Raw genomic sequence first — 20,840 nt, 5'->3', positions numbered from 1 at the left:
GGGAGAGGATGGGTGATGACTGGGATGGCTCCATGCTGAAGAAATCCTTAACTGGCAAATAAGTTTTGTATCCCGTTTGCACTGCCAGACCTGTGCCTTGTCAGGATAGGACCTCTAACCTCGTTATTCTGATTGTGTCTTTCATTTCAGGAGCTGCTTTTTTCAGTGCTAGTTACGTTGCAGTCTCTCCTTAATAGATTTTCAGTGGCTTAAACTTTCACACTTGTATATGAAAACTGAGTAAATGCCAGAGATGGAAAACTAACACTGTATTACCAGGCAATAAGGCAAGGCTTCTCTCTAGTGTGTGAGCAGTACAGTGGATGCTTGTTCGTGCAAGCTATTGTTTTTGTTTAGAGTCCATGCGGTTGTCGTCATTACTGCATGAGGTATAATTTCTGCTCTAAAAAGCAGAAATACTTTTCACTTTTAGAGCGGGGAGTGGAGAAGGGAAAGAAATACTGCGAATATATTTTAATCCTTAGAATCTCATGTATTTTGCTGAGCTCATGATGTACTAATATAAACCCAGTGGCATCTGATTGGAAGTGCAGAGATTTTCATAGTTTCTACAGGAATTAGGCATATTTGCATATTACAGCAGCCAAAAATAATTAATGGCTTTTTAGGATATTTACCATAAACAGTCTGTATTTTCATGACCTCAGTTTCTGTCCTTGAGAGATGACTGGGGAGAGAAGGGGGAGAAGTGGCATAGTCTACTTAAGGCTGAGGGTGGCTCCATTGACACTGATGAAACACACAGTCAGAAAAAGCAGGCTGACATCAAAATAAGACAATCTGCTGCATCTATTTTATACTGTTCCAAATGAGATTTTTCATTACAAAACAAACTCACTGCCTTGCACGCATAGCAAGCAAATTAAAGCAGTAACACCTTTTTGAATAATTAATAAAAGGAAGAACAACTGTCAATGCCCTGGCGAAGTTTTAAGGTAAACTAATACATCTGACCTTGCTCTTGTGTTGGAGATGCACTCCTCCACCTTTCTCTGCAGCATCTCTTAGTGTTGGTAATAATAAGCATAGATGCATTGATGTTACAGGGATGTGTACACTCAAATGCAACTTAATCATTCCGTATCATTGAGATACCCATATCTCTTGTGTTTCACACTACTGTAGGAGAATGGTTTTATTTCATAGCACACACTTAAAGGCTTGAACATAACAAGATGGGGATTCTCATTTTTATAATCAGGATTGCTCAGTGGGGTTTTCTGGTTTGTTGGCTTTTTATTTCCCCCAAGCGCGGAGTCTTGTTTTTCTCAAAATCTGAAGGGGCTGAAAAACGTTTGGTTTTTTCTTTATCCATAAACAGATGGTTGGGATCATGGCTTCCTCCCTGTGTATTTGTCTTGATAGCAGTAGGATTTACAATATATTAATCTCTCTATTCTTGGACACCACATTTCTATTCAGGACTTCTTTTTAGCCTTGTCCTCTTCAGTCAGAAATTAATACTGCAGGTCCCAGTAGAAATGAAACTTTGTACCTCCTGTATCATTTCCAGCTCCCACCAGCTGGACTGAATAACACAGCACTTGCTCAGCTGTATTCTCCTCAGCCCCATTTAAATCTTTTATGCTTTATGTTAAGGTGTCTGTTTTTCGTTGGACTCAGTGAGAAAAACTGAAAGACCAGCATTCTCCATCTTAAGCCCTCAGTTTCATTCCATGTGGTATGGAGGAATTATGTTGCACCTAGACCTCTAGATCCACATCTACAGCTGTATGAAGGACTTCAAAATATTACCAAATATTACAGAGTGCATAATATGGAATTTGGATTTATTTTTTGGTGACAATATTGATGCATCTGCTAGTTTATTAATCCCACCAAGTAACAGGAAAATATTTCCAACACTGGCAAAGGCCTCTGGGAGTGAAGGAGATAAACCTCCACCCTTTTGCTCTTCCTTCTTAAAATGTGTTACTTCTCATGTACTATGTGCAAATGAAGTTCAGAGTACTGCTTCTCTGTTCTTCCTCCTCCCTGAACACTTGGTGTACATCTTTGACGTGACCTTGCTGTCTCTAAACTACTGGCTTCTTCACAGAGGAGGATGTTTCCCCAGTGCCTGCAATCTCAACCATGTTTTAATGTAAAGCAATGGCAGAATACGGAGAAGAGTATCTTGAAGAACTCTTTTTATAGCTTTATAAAGCATAATACTTTATGTACTCTGCTGTGCTTGGTCAGTGCTTTCTGATTGCATTTAATGCCATAATAGATTTCTAAATACATTTGGAAATCTGGTACTTACTTTTTCTGGATGACGTCCTGCCTTCAATGGTAGAATTTCCATTGATTTTTTGTAGAGTCAGAATTTCCTGATGTTCCTTTCTCAGCAAAATGGAGATAATGTTTTCTGTGCTCAAAAGAAGCTGTGATGATAGGCTCATGTATAAACAGTATTGGTGCCTACTTAAACTTGACTGCAGTATGGTTTTGCTGTATTTTGTGGAGGTAAAATGATTCTTGGGTTTTGTTCATAGTGTTTATAGGGAGAGAGCAACAGCTGCTGTCAGGCAGAAAATGTAAGCGGGTTACTGTACATCGACCTGTCTAGTTCACTGCACATTATTTGTAAAAGTCTTTGATTTAAGCTTCCCACGTGGTAGCAATGATAACCCATCCAAAGAAAAGAATTACTTATATTTTCATAGCTTAAAAATAAAACATATTCCTTTTTGGTGTGAATTTGGTTAACTTCTGATTGCCATCACATTCATACACTGCATGAGAGATAGAAAATAATCATTTAACAAAAACTTTTGCAGTCTGTTGTTAGATCTGACACTGGGTATGAGTACATGCCTCTGAGCTCAGACAGATGGCCTGCATTTGGACTACACGCATCTGTGCACATGACCTGGGTCTTCATGCACTTCTGTGTGGGTTTTATTGGGTTTTCTACATGTGAGGAATGGACGTTTCAGGAAAACACACTCCCTGCTCCCAAAAGATTGAATTTAATATAATCAGATCCAGAACATTTGGTTCTAGATCAGATTCATTGGTAATATTTATTTGCAAATTACAAGGAGAAAACCAAACCTCCACAAAATTCATAGTTACACTATTTCTGTAGTTCACAAGTTCCTTGACAATTTGATTTTACTTCCTTTTTTATCGCAGCTGTAAAGGTTAAATTATTCTTAAACACTACTGAGGAATACAGATTTCTAACTAACTGCTCTCAAAGAATTTCATATTTTGTGTGTTGCCATAGAAATGGCAGCTACCAAACCCAGCTTTTTACCACGTATGACATCTACATAATAGGTGCAGATATAATTGCATAGTAGTAGACAGACCTCAGCATTGAGAGGAAAAGAAGCTCTTCCTCTGATGCTTCACTGTGTAGCTCACTGAGGTACGTTCTCACTATCGTGATTCCTCTGGAGCGGTGTGGTGGATCACAGGAGGCAGTTGTGCTTGTTTATCAATATGTAGGTTGATTTTTAAGTGGATGTTGTGGTTTACATATGCGAAAGTGATGTGAATGGATTATGCAATCTCTCCCCATCTTATATACCATCTGAGCTGCGTTTTTGGCAAAGCAGACATGGTATGGCATGATGGTGGAGCTTAAGAGGATGCTGAAGTATAATCGGGTTGGTGCCAAAGTAGCGATATATGCAAATAATCTACTATTATGTAGCCAAGGAAATAAAACTGAAAACAAATAGTGTGGCTTCTGGGAACAGGGTTTAGTAATGGACCTTCCGTTGTATCACGTAGATGGCCCTGTAGCTCCACCTACAGAGGGCATGCAGTAGGAGGTGGGAAGAGGTGGACATCAAAATATCAGAAGTGGAGAAAAGACCATTGTTCTTGTGCAGCTGCTTGAGTTGGAGAGGACTTGGAGATCGGTGGAAATAGAGGCAGGAGTGCTCAGAGCAGGAGTGTGAACTCTCTGGGTGGGGCTGGAAGAGGCTGAGGAGGACCTGGGCCAGCCTTCCTCTGTGGCCTTGGGGATGGTAGGTCAAATCTCTTGTGTGTCTGCTTCCAGTTCCAGCCTGAGAAATAGAAACTGAATGTGAGCGTGATGTGAGGCTGAATGAAGGAGAAGGCATGCAGTGTTTTGAATTGCCTTGTGCTTTTATTTATTACTTGTTCTAATAATTTTGTCAATAACTGACTGAATGTGATTAATAATGTGATACAGCGAGTATTAAGGGCAGCATCTTTCACATATACCAGTAACTAGCAATGGTGGTCCAGCAAGCATAACTAAGCTTTCACTTTTGAAATGCAATTGTTAACCAGTAATTATGTATGGAAGTAGTTTTCTTTAATAGTCTCTTCTGTTCTGGCATTCTGGAAGGAACTGCTAAGGGGACCAAAGCAATGCAAGCAGTTCTCAGTGTGCCCTGTCTTCTACCCAGACGTAATTAAAATTATTAAATAATGAAAACTGGCATGTTTTTTTGTTAAACGCTTGATAGGTGATGTAGGAGTAGAGATGGCAAAGACTACACAGCTTCTCAGACACAAGTAACAAATTGAACCATTAGACTTCCTTGCAAAAATCTTCAAGGTATGATGTTAAAAGCTTTTCCCTTAGAGTACACCAAATAACGGTGGTGCTGCTAGAACAGTAGCAGGATTTAGCCCTGGAAGACTTGTGTAGCAAATTCTGTAAGAGTGGAAGAATAATGAAGGTATGAGCTCAGAGCAAGGACGTTTATTTTTTGATGTTGCCTAGCAACTCCAAAACCAAAATTGTAATATTAACTTAAATGCTACAAATTTTTAAACCCGTGTGTATTGGGGGATGGGGAGGAGGAGAGTAATCTCTATCAATATTCAAGAAGGAATTTTTCAGCTTCCACTGTTAGTGCCTTCAGCATTTTAGAACACGAACAAAAGTAAAACCAATAACCCCATCCTTTTGTAGTAAAACTTCCTGTGCTGATACAGATTAGAGGTGATTTTTGTTTGGAAGAAGTAATCTGATAAGCAGCTTTCAGCAAGTAGAATGAAAAGCTACAATTTATGTATGTCAGAACATGCTTTAGGAAGTTATTTTCACAAACTTAACCTTGATTAACTCTACGTTATAACATTGCCATTTGAAGTGTCTAAATCAATTACTTCTAGGAACACTGTTAGTATGCTTTGAATATCATTTGCTGTCTCACACTCTACCTGATAACAACCTGCCTCATTCCTTTTGACACATATATCTCCATTTAACTGTGAATCTCTGCCTAAGACATCATAGACATCACAGAAGAAATCCATGCTGAAAGAAAAGCACTTCTTAGTAAGGAATATTTATTTAAAACATCTATGCTATTAAGTATTACAGTTAAAAGTATCTTTCTTTCCAAAATTCTTTTGTCCAGGGTAGATAATCTTCTGAATAAAAATAAATTATATAATGGGATTATGCTTAATTTGCTTTCTGGCTAATTAAATCCTCTTATTTGTCAAACCTATTGGATGGAAATAATTCATGCTGTAAATAGCACAATTTTAGTTCCCTGCTTGAGTGGGATTGGATGATCCCATCACCAGATACAAGAAACAAAACAAAAAGCAAACAGTATTTGATCAATGGAAGAGTTTCCTACCAAAAGCTCACATGTAAAAGTAATTTATGGAAAAAAAGCACCATCGCTACCGTATATTTAAACACTGACAATATTTTGACTTCATGACTGTCCTTAGGGGAAGCTGCTGACTACAGCACGCTCCTCTGGCAGTCATTTACCAGAACTGTTTTGATCAGTGATAGGAAGAATACACAATCAAAGTCCTCAGGAGTCACTGCAGCAGTAATGATCTGGGAGGCTCTGAAATGGTCAGCTTGGAAAGTTAAACCTGAAGTAAGCAGTGTTGTACATCCTCCCAGTGAGCAGAGTTCTGTGCTGGAGTGCCATCATGCAAACTCCCCTCACAGCCAGCACACAAGAGGGGGATTTGTCTCCTTTCTTCTTGGCTTTAATAGGAGTCATATGCGTGTCTCTAGAGCAGATGGCCTGGTGTGGCAGTCCTGCCCGCACGAAGTGCGGTCCTGCCTCACGTAGGCCAGTAGGAAGTTTGCCGTTTGCTTGGGCTGGAGCAGCATGGGATTGTCAGCGTGCATGGTCTCACACATGGAAGCCAGAGAAGCATACGATTCCCTGGATTTCACTGCAGATTAATTTAAAATAATAAGGTCTAGCTGTAAAATATGGAAGTAATGTCTTATTCAGAGGCATCGTGCATCTAGACTACAAAAACAGATCCATTTGTGCTGCCTGGATCCAGCAAGCTGTCACATGGAGTAGTTAGTGTCTTTAAAGACAATAGGACATCTCTTTTTTGGGCAGACTGGCTGTACGTGCAGCAACATAATTGTGCAGGGAGATAGTTGAATAGCTGTTCTGTAATGGCTTTTCTGCAGTAGCTGCCCATCTGGACACTCTCCTTGATGAAAGTGCCATTTTTCAGTCTGATTTAGAAGTAAACTAAATTAAATTACAAAAAGACATTTTTAGTGCTGCATGTGTGTTGAAACGGAGATTTAATGTGCAAACCTTTTGCTGTTAAATTTACTTATGATAACATGTTCTTGCCCCCATTGGCAAGTACTAAAAGCTGCCTAAGATAAATAAGCATGTTCATCAAAATCAAACTTACTGCGAAGTATTAAGATGCTTCTCTCTAGCAGAATTTATTTCTTCTGCTCTGCTGAAATCTTCAACCGATATTCGGGTATTGTTGCAGCCAGATGTAGGTCAGCTGTCTTTTATCTGATTGGGTTTTGATTTGTATTTCTTTTCATGTACTTTCACTTTTGCATTCTTTGTAGTATTAATGATGTTAGTTCTCTTACCTTGCTTCCATACACAACAAAGGAGGCTGGGTAGCTGCTTTATAAGCTTTTAAAGAAGAAATTTGTTAAATGACACCATTTATTCCAAAAAGTCAGTAACACTAAATATAATTTTGGTGAGGAAAGAGTTAAGAAACATCTTGGTTCTCCTCCTGTCATTAGTTTGAGCCAGGAGACAGCTCCCCTGACTTGAATCCTGGATCAGCATGTTGGCTCCGCTGAGTAGTAATAGAGGAAAAAGAGGAAGAAAAATGTAAAAATGATCTATAAGCAAGAATGTCTCTATATATAGAAGCTTTCCGTGAAGCATCAGACACTCTTTAAGTATTAATGGCAAATTGGCCCAAATCATGCAGTGCTTACAAACTGTACTGAACTTGCTGTTTCTACTCCAAAGATGCATTGACAAGTTTTCTTTGGAGCTACACAATCAGTCTCAAACAAAAATGATCAGTTCCATTACATGCAGTTATGTGTACTGCTTTTTATTTATAATCCTATATTTCTTGTTAACTGTTACTGCACATCACGTACAAAACTGAATAAGCAGTGAAGCTAGTTGTTTGTGCTGAGTTGGGCGGGGAGGAAGTAGATGTTATGGGATATTGGGAGAGTAACAAATTAAATTACCATAACACAGCCATGCAGGGGGTAAGACCTCTCTTCCCTCCTAAGTCCTTCTGCTTAGTTCTCCTGCAGTTGTAATCCTGCCTACACAGGGAAAAAAAATTAATACTGCTTGCTCTTACTCCATTTGCAGGGTAGGAATGGACAGAAAAATGGAAGTTCTTTACTCACTGCCCCTCGCTCTCCTCCCTTGCTTACAAGAACAAGTATGTGAGGATGCAGAGAGTAACTAGCTGCATTTTTAGAACAGGAAAACGTCTTGTTTACTGCTGCAAGGAAGAATCTGGGATGGGATAGGGAATTCATTCTTAAGGCTGCATAGCAATGAACTCTTGCTTACTCAAGGCAGCTTGAAACACTAGGAGCATAGCCAGTAAGTACAATGCAGTTGGGTTTTGCTCCATAGAAGGTCCGACCATTAGTCATTACAGCAAGGCATTGCATGTAGGGATCTACAAGAACACTGCTTGGTGTTTAATGATAGTTGAAAAGCACCAGGATATTAGAACCTATAAAGGATGTAATACAAGAGATACCTGGAAATGCCCCAGTGGATTTGCAGCATACTGAAGGCACATCAGTTCCCTTCAGTAATACTGTCTTGGCTTTCAACTATTTGATCACACAAGAAATGATACAGGACTTCATGTTTCAACTGTTTCTGCTCAAACCTGTTCTGCCATTGCTGTTCTGAAGGACTGAGTTCTTTATTCTCTTCATCCCACCGCGAGGAGGGTGCTCTGTTTCATTAGTGGACTACTGGTAAGAGATGGTAGCATTATAAGAGGTGGGTTTATCACCAAAGTGTTGGACTATGAAAGTATTTAAAAAGGTTGTGTACCCATTGTTCCCAGGAACCTGCACTTGGTGTTGTCCTGATGAAGGAACTTGGGACAGTGTCATTTCAAAAGTAATTCTTTTCTGGCTGTCTTCACATCCTAGTGTGTAGGGTATGGTCAAGGAAAGCTTTGTCACTCTTCTTTAAAGATGACCAACATTGAGTATATCTGTTACACTTTTGAAAGTCTTACCTGTCCATAACAAAGTGAGGGAATTCCATTTTTCCCTAGTGTTAGACAGACCAATACATTTCCTCGATTATATCCAGTGATTAGCAAAAACAGGTGACTTAAACGAGCAGAAGGCAATGATGAAACCTGACTGACCTTGTGCAGTAGATGCTATTGTCTGCTTCCGTTGCAAATACCGGGATTCCTTTCATTGCTAAAATATGAGCAATCTGAGCTGTTGGTTGTTTGGCAGGATGGCAGCTGAGCTCTGCTACCAGCAATGAGTGCAGCTTCTGTTAGCTTCTTGATCGCTGCATTATGCAAGCACAGTGTTACTGGGCAAAAGGCTTTTAAAGAGACATTAGGAGGATGGCGTTCATCAGAATGCAGTGTGATGTGAATAAGGCAAGCTGGACGAAAGTTCCCCCTAGTGAGGGAATCAATAATAGCTTCTGCTTAAGGAGGTAGCTATAAAAATAGACTACAAAGATAATGAACTTTGCTTAATTATGTACGTATGCGTTCTGCTTGTGTGTGTATTTAGCAGGCTTAGAGGTAGTAAGAAAAGTATGGGAAGCATGATGAATTCATCACCCAGGTCCTTCCATTCTTTTTTTTAAATCAGCACTTTTATATCTTTTCTAGTCTTAACATTTTGTTTCACATAGTTGCATTCTTGTTATCTGAACCTTGCAGAAAAAAAAATTACAAAGTTAAAGCTTACAGGAGTTGTCTTACCAAATGGCATTTTAGGCACAAGACAGAAGCAGTTTTTGACTCTATGGGCTATTTTTCATCTTGTGGTTCAGAGCTATTAGTATGACATCCTCCCCAAAAGTGCACGGGTAGAAAATCTGAAGGGATACTGGCTGTCTTAGTGGAAAAAATGAATCTACTTCTCCTAGTTTTTCCAGAAACTTCACACATAACTGTGGACAATTCCATTCTATTATTCCTGATAAAGTTTCCCTAAAAGAGGTAAACTAATGGCTACATCAAGGTGTTCTGATACGACAGTTATGGATGCCATATGTGCAAATCTATGCATACAGATTGTCGTCCTTTTGGTAGTGTGAATCAAAATTACTTGTCTTGTGTGACCTTCTTTAGGGTAGCAATAGTTGTTATTTCATATACAGACTGGAAATTATACTTGGAAAACTGAAAATTACATCAGTGCGGTAGTTTGACCCTGGCTGAATGCCAGGTGCCCACCAAAACCACTCTGTTCCTCCCCTCTTCAGCCAGACAGGGGAGAGAAAATACAACAAAAAGCTTGTGGGTCGAGATAAGGACAGGGAGATCACTCAGCAGTTACTGTCATGGGCAAAACAGACTCAACTAGGGAAAAATTAGTTCAATTTACTACCATTTGTATCAGAAAAACACTTTTCCCCCACCCCTCCCTTCTTCCCAGGCTTAACTTAATTCCTGATTTCTCTGCCTCCTCCCCCCAGGTGGTGCAGGGGAAGGAGGAATGGGGGTTACGGTCAGTTCATCACAGCTGTCTCTGCTGCTCCTTCCTCCTCACACTCTTCCCCCTGCTTCAGTGTGGGGTCCCTCCCGTGGGAGACAGTTCTCCATGAACTTCTCCAATGTGAGTCCTTCCTGTGGGCTGCAGTTCTTCATGAACTGCTCCAGCATGGGTCCTCTGCAGGGTCACAAGTCCTGCCAGCAAACCTGCTCCAGCACGGGCTTCCCAGGGGTCACAGCCTCCTCCTCCACATCTACCTGCTCCAGCGTGGGGTCCACATGCTGCAGGTGGGTGTCTGCTCCACCATGGACCTCCCTGGGCTGAGGGGCACAGCCCGCCTCACCAGGGGCTTCGCCAGGGGCTGCGGGGGAATCTCTGCTCCAGTGCCTGGAGCTGCTCCTGCCTCCTTCTGCACTGACCTGGTGTCTGCAGAGTGGTTGCTCTCACAGTCTCAACTTGCTGGTGCAGATTTTTTTTTTTCCTTAAAAGGTATCCCAGAGGTGCTACCACTGTCACTGATTAACTCAGCCTTGGCCAGTGGCATGTCCATCCTGGAGCCAGGTGGCATTGGCTCCATCGGACGTGTGGGAAGCTTCTGGCATCTTCTCACAGAAGCGACCCCTGTAGCCCCCCACTATCAAACCCTTGTCATGCAAACCCACTACAGTCAGTAATGCCTTTCCCTTGTTGCCCGCAAATTCAGTTCGGTTGCAAATACAGCCACTATCTGGCAATAATAGTCACCTAGATCTAGAAATCCTCTCAAACATGTATTTTTCTAAATGTTTCACTATATTGAGATGGGTTTATGATTAGCCAGAGCTGGTGGACTTCAACGGTGTACTTACACAGGAAAAATCAGTCGTAGAGAGGAAATAAAGAAAGAAAGAAAGAAAGCTGTTCTCATCTGTACAGGCTTTGCACAGATGGACAATCTAAGGAACACAGAGGAAATCATCAAGATCTGAATGGTATTTAAAAAACAAAACAGCAACGGCATCTCTTCTGTGTGTTCTACACAGAGCTGAGTGTTCAGGTGGCTGTCGTCCACAAATGCTCGTGCTTAGTCCTGAGTGATGCCTGGGGAAAAGCACCATTTCGGGAATTACATGTAGGAGACTATTTAAAAGGAATCACAAGTACAAAATTCAGCTTGCCTTTGAAGTAGGAATTTGAAGCTTAGCGAAGGAAATAGAGCATTCTGTCCCCCTTTGCACAGAAATACAGAGCTGCGCTACAGAAGTGCAGAGGGGTTTATGCCTTCTTTGTACACAGATCAGCTGTACTGGTAGCAGCCACCAAAGCATGTGAAGAACCTCCATAGCGAGTTAATGCCTTCTGTTACGGCACCCGCTGGAGATGCCAAGCTAGGGCTGCAGCTCTGGGAAACGCTGCTTGGTGCTGGGATGGCTTCCCCGTGGCCGTGCTCAGTGACTAGGCCAGCAATTCTGTGTTTCATTCAAGGAGAATGAATACAGGAGCAGTTTGCAAGCCATACTGGACATCTGATATATCAGAAACAAAGGTGAATTTTTTCTTTTACAACCCCAGAATCAGAGGTCTTAACGAATTACACAAGGCTTACAGCTGATCCAGTTGTAAAGGTTTTTCGTAGCCCAGTTCTTGCAACAAAATTTGTCTTCTGAAAGTAGAACAGTTCTCAACTAGTGCAGATTGTCAATCTGGACTACTTAAAAAGAACTTAAATACATTGTTTTAAAATTGTCAATCTTATTAATTTTGAATGATCATTTGATAATTCTAAAAAAATATTACATTTCCTTTGAGAAACAAATTTTAAAAAATCATCATCTATTACTAAACAGTGTTCCTGGATGCGTACATATTCTGAATGGCCGATGTTGCTGAATCAAAGTGATGGTGCAGCTTAATTCTATGTTTATTGGCAGTAACGTTCATAAACTTGTTTTCTTTATAGGAAAAATAATATTTTGAGGAAGTATTTTCTTCAGTCTTCTAGAAGTTGACAGCCAGAACTGATCAAAAGGTGGTGTGCAGAGCTCACATGTGGTCTGGGAGATGTGACATCTCTTGAAATACAGCTTTCAAGTGGGCTGTCTGCATATAATCAGCTTCGGGAATATCCTTCTTCAAAAAGGGGGAATCTAATATGACAATAAGTAATTTCTTTTAACCCTTTTTGTAATGGTTTTATTTAATCTTAAATAGGTTTTGTGTACAAAGCTTCTGAGAAGGCCACAGGGATGGCTGCCTGTGGGAGCTCTCGAATGCCAGTGGCAAAAAGGCATGATCTCCCATTTCACAGCCATGCACACAACCCCTATAGCACATTGATAGGCTTTGTTACTGCTCCCTTTCCCACTCGTTTGCAGAGGAAGGTGCACATATATCTGTAACACCTTCCCACACCCTTTACATTTACAGGGACATGGCTGAAGAGTAGTTTGGGCCTTGTACAACAAGAAGGAAATCAGTTGACTTGGACTTACATTGCACCTCAGCTGGGCTACTGGGTTGCAGCTATGTCACCTACTATCCCAGGTAAGATGGAATTTAATTTTAGTGATATTCGCAGCACAGAGTAATTATTTATTCATATATAATGTTTATATTTTTCAGAATGACCTCATCTGAGATGCCACAGCTTGATCAATAATGGATTATTAGAAAACAGAAATCTGAAAGTAAAGGGCTAAAATCTTTTGGGGATTGTGGGGGGCAACTCTTGTGCTCAAAATCTGAGTCATTTCAATGGGAGACTTTTTAAAGTGTACCTGTTTTGATACATTTATGTCACCACTTCTTGGTAGAGCCATTGCTAGAAAACGAGGAGACCCATAATATCAATGTATTGGTGTTCCAGCAGGTAGAAAAATACACACTGTGAAGTTTCTGTAAAGAAACTCCCCAAAGAGATGGATTCACCTAAGGCCAATGTCACCCTGGGTTAGACATTTACTAATGGATTGATTAATTGCAACTTTTTTTTTTTTTCCTTTACTCTGAAGATGCCCATTTTGCCCTGACTATATACTTTGTATCATCTTGATGACTGATCAATTTATAGCATGAATAACTTGGCATAGAAGTTCTAGGAAGCGTATTAGCAGAGTGGTATTAGTAGATGAGCTGACTAGTTGCCATCTGCAAGCCTCTTGGCATAACTGTAGAAAATGGCTTTGAACTAGGCATTATATGTACTTCTGTGCCTGTGGAGGTTATCAGTGTCGCAGCTTGCTCTTCCTTGTTTCTGTCTGTGGCTGCCTCTGATTTCTTAGTATTAGTTCTTTGACCACCAATAATCAGAGATATCTCTGTGTATAGACAAGCCAATCAATCAAACAAAAAAAAGCTCCTCTTACAGCTTTTCTTTATTAGGTTTTCTGGATGAAAACCAAATACAGTAGAAATGAAAACATTCTTGCCTTGGCTGTGTAAGCTAAATAAACTATAGCTAACCAAGAAAACAAACTCTAACTTGAGGACTGTTTTTAAAGTCTGCTTGTATATGCCATGAAGTTGTTTCATGATATGCAGGCTTTTTATTTGAGTTTTTATTAAGTGAAACTGCTGGAATATTCAGTTGACTCATTGATGAACAGAGTTCAGAGGCAGGTGCAGATCTGAATAAGCTATCATATTGAATTTAATGGAATTTTACAAAATAATGGTACTTCAAGAAAAAGCGACTGCTCTGAGCCAGACATTTCACAGTTCAGCTCTGTTCCAGGCTGCAAGGAAGTAATGAAACTGGGCCTGTAACTCTGAGGTTAGGAGGCCTGTAACTCAACAGGAGAAGGCTTATTTGTCCTTGCAGCTTTAACTAACTTAACCAGCAGAATTTCTACTTGTATTTTATTTCTCATTCTTTCTGAGGGATAGATCTGGGTTCCTAAAACTTTGTTACAATGAGAACAATGTTTTCATGAAAATTCAAGTGATTTATCCTTTCTTCTTTTTGCTTAATGTCCTGAAGCAACAGTATCAATCGGTTCTGTAAAGTAAAGGTAGTGGTGGGACACAATGTATAAATACTTACGTTTCCCAAATGCAATATAGTTTATGTTATTTTTAATGAGATTAATGACTTTTTGCTTGTTTTATCTCCTCATTGGATCTATTTGATTTCTTATCTAAAAAATGCACAAAAATGAGCTTTGTATTCCTAGAAGTGGCTCTACAGACCACTCAATATCCAAAGATAAGGTTTTTACAAACCTCATGATCTAGAACCTTAATGTTGGCCAAGTTTGCTGTCCTTCACAGTGCCTGCATGTTACTCTCAGCTGGTGCTGTACCTCCTTGCCTGAAGATGAAAATTTGGGCCTTTATTTCAAAATCACGACAAGGATTTTGCAAACGAACAGGGTTACACATGCATAATTGTGAAGGGATGCTGTCCACATGTGTGCATCATTTGTATGTTAGAACATTTACTAAGCATTATTGAAACCTGGAGCTAAAACACTGTTTCACTAGTAGCCTGTTTTTTAAAGCTGCTGAAGATCTGCTTGGCTTGGCTCGATCTAGACTTCAGAGCACCAACACATCTTCCAATGAATGCACTGTTTAGTGCAAAGCACCACAAATTTTGTTGAAGAGAAGTTGTTGGCCACAGTGCTGCTACATGTACAGTGCTGGAACGTGCTGTGATGGCTTTTCTCCACTGATGAGAGCTTTGGTGCACTGTTAGCATCAGGACCTGGAAGGCAGCATTCACTGATCCATGCTCCCATTGAAACTAACTATATGATAAATGATCTATTTAGCCTTGCAGTCATGAAAACCAGCACACGCTTTCTCCACAACTTGCTCCCTTCTCCAGAGATGGTCTGCTCAATAGACACCAGGGCTATGAGCAGTGGTGTTGCTCACTTAGCACCCTGATAACAAGGGAAGATGTCCCTCTCTTTGTTTAAGTGTCGTTCCTCTTCTGTTTGCAGGTTATTACAGGTCTAAATTCTCTTTTCTGGCCTTCCAGGTCCCGTTGTAACACACGACATTACCAGCTATCACACCATGTTTCTTTTGGCAATTTTAGGAGGGATGGCTCTCATACTTCTAGTCTTGCTGTGTCTGCTTTTATATTATTGCAGGTAAGATTCACCATCCTGGCTACATAGTTCATGTTGGCAATAAAAGGGGTTTTGCGCTCATGATATTAAAAGCTTTTGTATTGAAACACGTTTAATTTGGGGGGTGGGGGGAAGAAGCAAGCAATCACTTGAAGAAGAAAGAAACAGTGAGAAAAAATTTCATACGTTCCTAGTTACGTACAGCGTATATAATCACTCATTGGGTAGGATGGTAGTTGAATGAATCACACACACCTGTACCTGTGTTTTCTTTGTAAGATGTTCTTAAAACCTCCTGTCAAACATGGGCATAGGTCCAAGATCTCTGTCATTGTACCTGTTAAGCATTCGCAAGTGATCTTTCTATTAGTCTTATATTAAAACGTGTGTTAAACTTCTATCAGCAAGTGTATATTAATGAGTGATTTTGTATTTGCCTCCTCCAGACATTTGCTCCAATTTGTAATTGGTGCTTGAGATATTTCCCAGTTGACATTACTTATTCTTTAATTTTATCTTTGCTGCTGGGATAAGCTTTTAATTGTTAGGTTACGTAATAAAAGCTCAATTCCCCTAATACTAATCACTGTTTTGAAATCTCCCATTAAGACACACTTGCTGCTCTTGTTTCTGTGTACAACAGTCATAAATGTGTAACTTCTTTTGTTACCGGCTTTTCTAGAAGAAAATGTTTAAGACCACGTCAACATCATAAGAAACTGCAACTTTCAACAGCGCTGGACACTTCTAAGAAGGATCAAGCAACCTCAATGTCCCATATAAATTTAATATTTTCACGTCGCGAGTCGGAATTCCCTGGCGGGTTGTCCGTTGCTAGCAATGGACACACTGAAAACTCAGGTGCAAAGGAATTAATCAGTGCTGTCCACATGGAGATGGTATCACCTAGTGGAGAAGCAGATATGCATACACCTATGCTCAAACACTCATTCAGTACTTCACAGGAGTTTAGCTCCCGTGAGGAGCTGCTTTCTGAGAAGGAGAAAGACAAGAGCAGAATTTCCTTGGATGACCTGACTCCCAGTGGGTCTCTAAGAAAAGACTACCATAAATCAGCAGATAGTTTTCCTTTAAAGACAAGAAAATCTACAGAAACAGCTGAAGGCTATGAGTCCCCTATCAAAGACGAATATAGGAGAAGTTATAATGCTATGCTGTCTCAGCCTTTATTTGAAAAGCAAGAGAGAGAAATTCAAGTATCTATGAACCATATTGCTACTGGAAGCAAATACAATATTCAGGAACAAATATACCCCACACCTTCTGCCCCTGAAAAAGAACTGCTGGACTGCAGACCTGCTGATTGTATGATGTCTCGTTCAGTTGATCATCTTGAAAGACCTACATCTTTCCCTCGACCAGGTCAGTTAATCTGCTGCAATTCTGTTGACCAAGTCAATGACAGTGTTTACAGAAAAGTTTTGCCTGCACTGGTCATCCCAGGTCATTACATGAAATTGCCAGGAGAACACCCTTTTGTTAGCCAGCCACTGGTTGTCCCAGCTGACCAGCAGATTGATGTAGAAAGACTTCAGGCTGAGCTTCCTAACCCTCACGCACGGCTTTTTCCGCACCCCCCGCAGCAGCTGCAACCCCAGCAGTTAGCATCCCAAGCAATATCTCAGCAGCATTTGCAAGATGCAGGTGCAGCTGAGTGGAGTCAACAAAATGCTTCCATGTCTGAATCTATTTCCATTCCTGCCTCACTTAATGATGCATCCCTGGCTCAAATGAATAGCGAAGTGCAGCTTCTTACAGAAAAGGCTTTGATGGAATTAGGAGGTGGGAAGCCATTGCCTCATCCTCGAGCATGGTTTGTTTCTCTAGATGGACGTTCAAATGCTCATGTTAGACATTCATACATCGATCTCCAAAGAGCTGGTAGGAATGGGAGTAACGATGCCAGTTTGGACTCTGGTGTTGACATGAATGAGCCAAAATCTGCCCGAAAGGGAAGAGGAGATCATCTGTCTGCGCCACAGAGTCACCCACCAGTGCAAGAGCACCAGCAGAGAGAGCGGAAGGTTTCAGATAGCACAGCTTACACACAACTTGTGTACTTGGATGATATGGACCAAAGCGGCAGTGAGTGTGGAACAGCAGTTTGTAGCCCTGAGGACAATGCTCTACGATGCCTACTAGAAGGCACTAGTAAGAGAAGTGGTGTGCAGTTGCCCAGCCTGCAGGAGGAAACAAGAACTGTGGATACCAAACCAGAGCCATTAACTAGTCCTGAACACAGAACATCAGTTCAAGATGAGGAGGAGGAGGAGGAGGAGGAGGAGGAAGATGACCAAGGTGAAGATAAGAAGAGTCCTTGGCAGAAACGAGAGGAAAGACCACTAATGACTTTCAATCTGAAGTGAGCTATTGTGAAAATCCACCATTCAGTGGAGTATAAAATTGCCAAATATTCTTTCTGTGGAAGTGCTTGATTTTTTTTCTTCTTTTTTTTGTTGTGGAGAGAAAAGAGAAAAACAAACTGTGGTGAGCAACATTTGAAAGAACTTTTAAATGCATTACTGTGTAAATGTTAGAAAAGAATTAAAATCATTCCTCTGATTTAACAGCTGCCTCCGGTGAGATAGCTGAACAAAGAGTGTGATTGTTATTCCATATACTTGATATTGGTCATCCAGGATGTTGAAAATACTGACAAATTGTTTTGGTTAGTTTATGACCTCAATCTCCTTATGAATGGGAGCTGGTAAAGCTTTTGTTTCGTAGGCCAATTTTATGTTGATAATGCTACTGAAAGTATCTTAAAAACAAGAGTTTGACACATGGTGTCCAATATTGTGCATTATCTCAATGAAAGGCTATGCATTGCTGCTTTTAGTAATATTTTGCTTATACTATGCTTTTCTTAATTTTACAAGTTGGTTGTAAACATTTTATGTCCTTTATTATAAACTACTCAGCAATTTATTTTAATGAAAAACTGCAGGAAACTTGAGTAGCATCCCTTAGCATTGAAGCCTTTTTATGAAACCAAACTGAACTTTGTGTCGACTAAGATTCCTCTAATTCTGGTCCCATTTACTCAAAGTGCCTTTTTTACAGTAACAATGAACAGTCCCTTCTTTTGCTAACTCCTTTTAATTGACCCTACTTGGGATTTTATAAACTTCTGAACTTCTACCTTTTATTTTAAGCTGCATGCCAAGAGTTCCATTTTGTGCTGAGCATTTCTCATTTCAATACAGTGTATTCTGTAGCTATCATGTATATTGTGGATTCTGTTTAGCCAGGATAGACTTAGAAGACATTTTAAAGGGCCCAGAGTAGCCAAGAAGATAGTTTCATTGACTGTATATATTGTTAGTTTCCTCTGGAATCATAAGAGCTAATCATGCTCATATAAAGTGAACTATAGACCGAGCAAGTGGACTGAATGTGTCTAGAAAAATTTTGAAAAAAAAAATAATAATAATGTACTATCCAAAAGTGCCAGAATGACTCTTCTGTGCTTTCTCCATGCAGAGCTGCTTGGTTATCCAAAAATTATAATTGAAAATAAACTGCAAAAAATATCTTTGTGGATTTTTTCCTCTGTTGGTGGTTATCACATTATGTTATTTAATAAGAAAAATACTTTGGTTTCACTTTTGCTGTGCATATTTATGCTTGTGTGACTTACTTATGCAGCCCTCATGAAATTCAGTCAATACCGAAATCTAGATTCCTTTTCAGAAAAGCATCCTCCCTATCTTGATACAAATGTAACTGTTTACTTAAGTGTCACTGAAGACTTTGGAAATGAAATCCTGGTATCACAAAAATTCTTTATGGAGCCATGCTTGCTGTGGGACCAGTTTTCTTCCTGAGATTTCTCCAGGCACTCACACTTCTTGCACACTTCTCACTTCTTCATGAATTCAAAGAATGGAAAGTATGTGACTTCCACTCTTGTGGAATCCTTCCTATACATTCAGTTTATCATGTTTCATTGAATTATTTTTACACAGCATTAGCAGCAGTCATGCTTAAAAAATTATTATGTAATCTCTAAAGTGATTACAGAAAGCATTACATAGTTCCTATTTGATTTTTAATAATAAGCCTTGACTTGGATTCATTGCTCTTTTTTTCAGTAGATTTCAAGGTTTTCTTAGGAGGCCAATGTTGTAATTTCTGTCTTACTGAATGTCTTACCTGGGAGTCTAGGCTTGAGCCAGCAACTGAATCCCGATTTCTTAGTTCCCAGGCCAGTGCTCCTCTCCATCCACAAAGCCACAACCTCTGTTTTGTTTCGATTCATGTTTGGAAGTGGTATGTGTTGTGAAAGAAATCTAAAATAATATTTGTGGAGTGCACTGAATATTAAAGTTACTGTATTAGCAGTAAGTTATGTTGTACTCATCACATGCATTCCAGGTCCTTTCCTGTTCTGTTTGGAAATTTTGCTGCTGACCACAGGTGAACTGGCTCTGGGGTCTGGGTTACTTATTCTCGGTCAGTGCAAGGTCACTGAACAGAAAAATAGTACTTTAAAGGAATAGTATTTATCAGATGTCAGTAAGTTCTGGTAATACAGTGTGACTTATTAATCAGAATGCTGCATCAAGTAAACATTCTGGTTAAAACTTCCGCATACTAGAATTATTGTGTTATTTAATTTTCAGATTTCTGTTGTCTTAAATGTGTGAGTTTTACTTACATTCTTTTTCAGATTCCTTTGCAAAGTTTCCATCATTATTATCTTGTAAAGTGAGATTGTTGCTATTAAATTGCAGTGGTTTGTTTCTTTACTTGTGTTGGTTTTATGTTCAAAACACATAGTTTGATGGTTTGGTAATTTGTGGTCCTAATAGAGCAAATATATTTGAACAAACGCAATGTGGGCATTGTACAAATCTTTTTTAAAATAGCATTTTTTAAATTGCTGTAATATCACCAGCCATATAATAGTTTGATTTTGCAGAATATATAGTTTATGAAATGCAATTCTCAGTGTATCCAACACATCTAAGCCACATAGATCAGATGATGGGTTGAGATTAGAATGTGTCCATTGTAAAGACTTTGCTTAATATTACAGTCCAGTGACAAATTCTGTGGTTTAATTTTCAAAAACATACTGAGGAAGATGCTTTGATAAAATATAAATAAATGTTGTTGCTTATATTTTGCAGTTGCGCAGAGAAGCAAGTACCGATAAAGCTTCTAAAATAGAGAACAAAGTATAAGTTGAGTAGGTCTTGGCATCAGCAGCTCCAAGTGATCTTAGCCATGTGGAGGATAACCTAGAAAAGCAGTTGTTTTCTTGGGTTTTGATGGCAAGTATTAGGGGGGGAATGCAAAAGATTGTAATCACAAAGCTTACAAAAGTAATGAAAATATCTTGGCCTTTAAAAATTACAATGAACAGGTCTTCAATTAATCTATCAGCAATCAGGATTTTCAAATGAATAATGAGTGAAAAAATAAAGATAATTTTTAAATCATAGATTTTATTATCTAAAGTCCATTCAGGTCCTAGGGCCTATGAAATGTTAGGGCTGTTGGGAGTTAATACACTTACTAAGCACCCATTCACTTCATGGTTGTCCCCCAGCTCCCACTTTGTTCCTGCTGAAATACTTTCTTCTCAAAGCTTATTCAAGTGTCTGTAAAGAACCTTGTCTTACTGTGATAATGACCTTTTATTAAAGTGCTTTGTCAGGATACCAGCATGCTAAATCCTCTACAAATACAAATAGGGGAGGGGAAATGGTTCCTGCCCAGACCATTTGCAACATAACACATTACACAAATATACAAAATCGTGGTACTGAGCTTAGATGAACACCTTACAA

The 20,840-nt window shown here is 39.7% G+C and overlaps 1 protein-coding gene across 5 annotated transcripts in view; it reads left to right on the top strand.

Moving 5' to 3' along the window:
• The window catches only part of FAM171A1 (family with sequence similarity 171 member A1), a 98,320-nt gene extending 78,527 nt beyond the window's left edge, over positions 1 to 19,793 (top strand). For all 5 annotated transcript variants that reach the window (XM_027777696.2, XM_055805573.1, XM_055805576.1 and 2 more), the window contains 3 exons: positions 12,371 to 12,487; positions 14,928 to 15,042; positions 15,704 to 19,793. In XM_027777696.2, coding sequence (XP_027633497.2) covers positions 12,371 to 12,487; positions 14,928 to 15,042; positions 15,704 to 17,408 — 1,937 coding nt within the window. In that variant the 3' untranslated portion in view covers positions 17,409 to 19,793. The remainder of the gene's footprint in view (positions 1 to 12,370; positions 12,488 to 14,927; positions 15,043 to 15,703) is intronic.
• The last annotated feature ends 1,047 nt before the right edge of the window (positions 19,794 to 20,840 follow it).

Source organism: Falco peregrinus, chromosome 5 (genome assembly GCF_023634155.1).
Source record: "Falco peregrinus isolate bFalPer1 chromosome 5, bFalPer1.pri, whole genome shotgun sequence".
Taxonomy (NCBI): domain Eukaryota; kingdom Metazoa; phylum Chordata; class Aves; order Falconiformes; family Falconidae; genus Falco; species Falco peregrinus.
The sequence above is the reverse complement of the archived record's forward strand: the minus strand, read 5'-3'. Positions and strand labels throughout refer to the sequence as shown.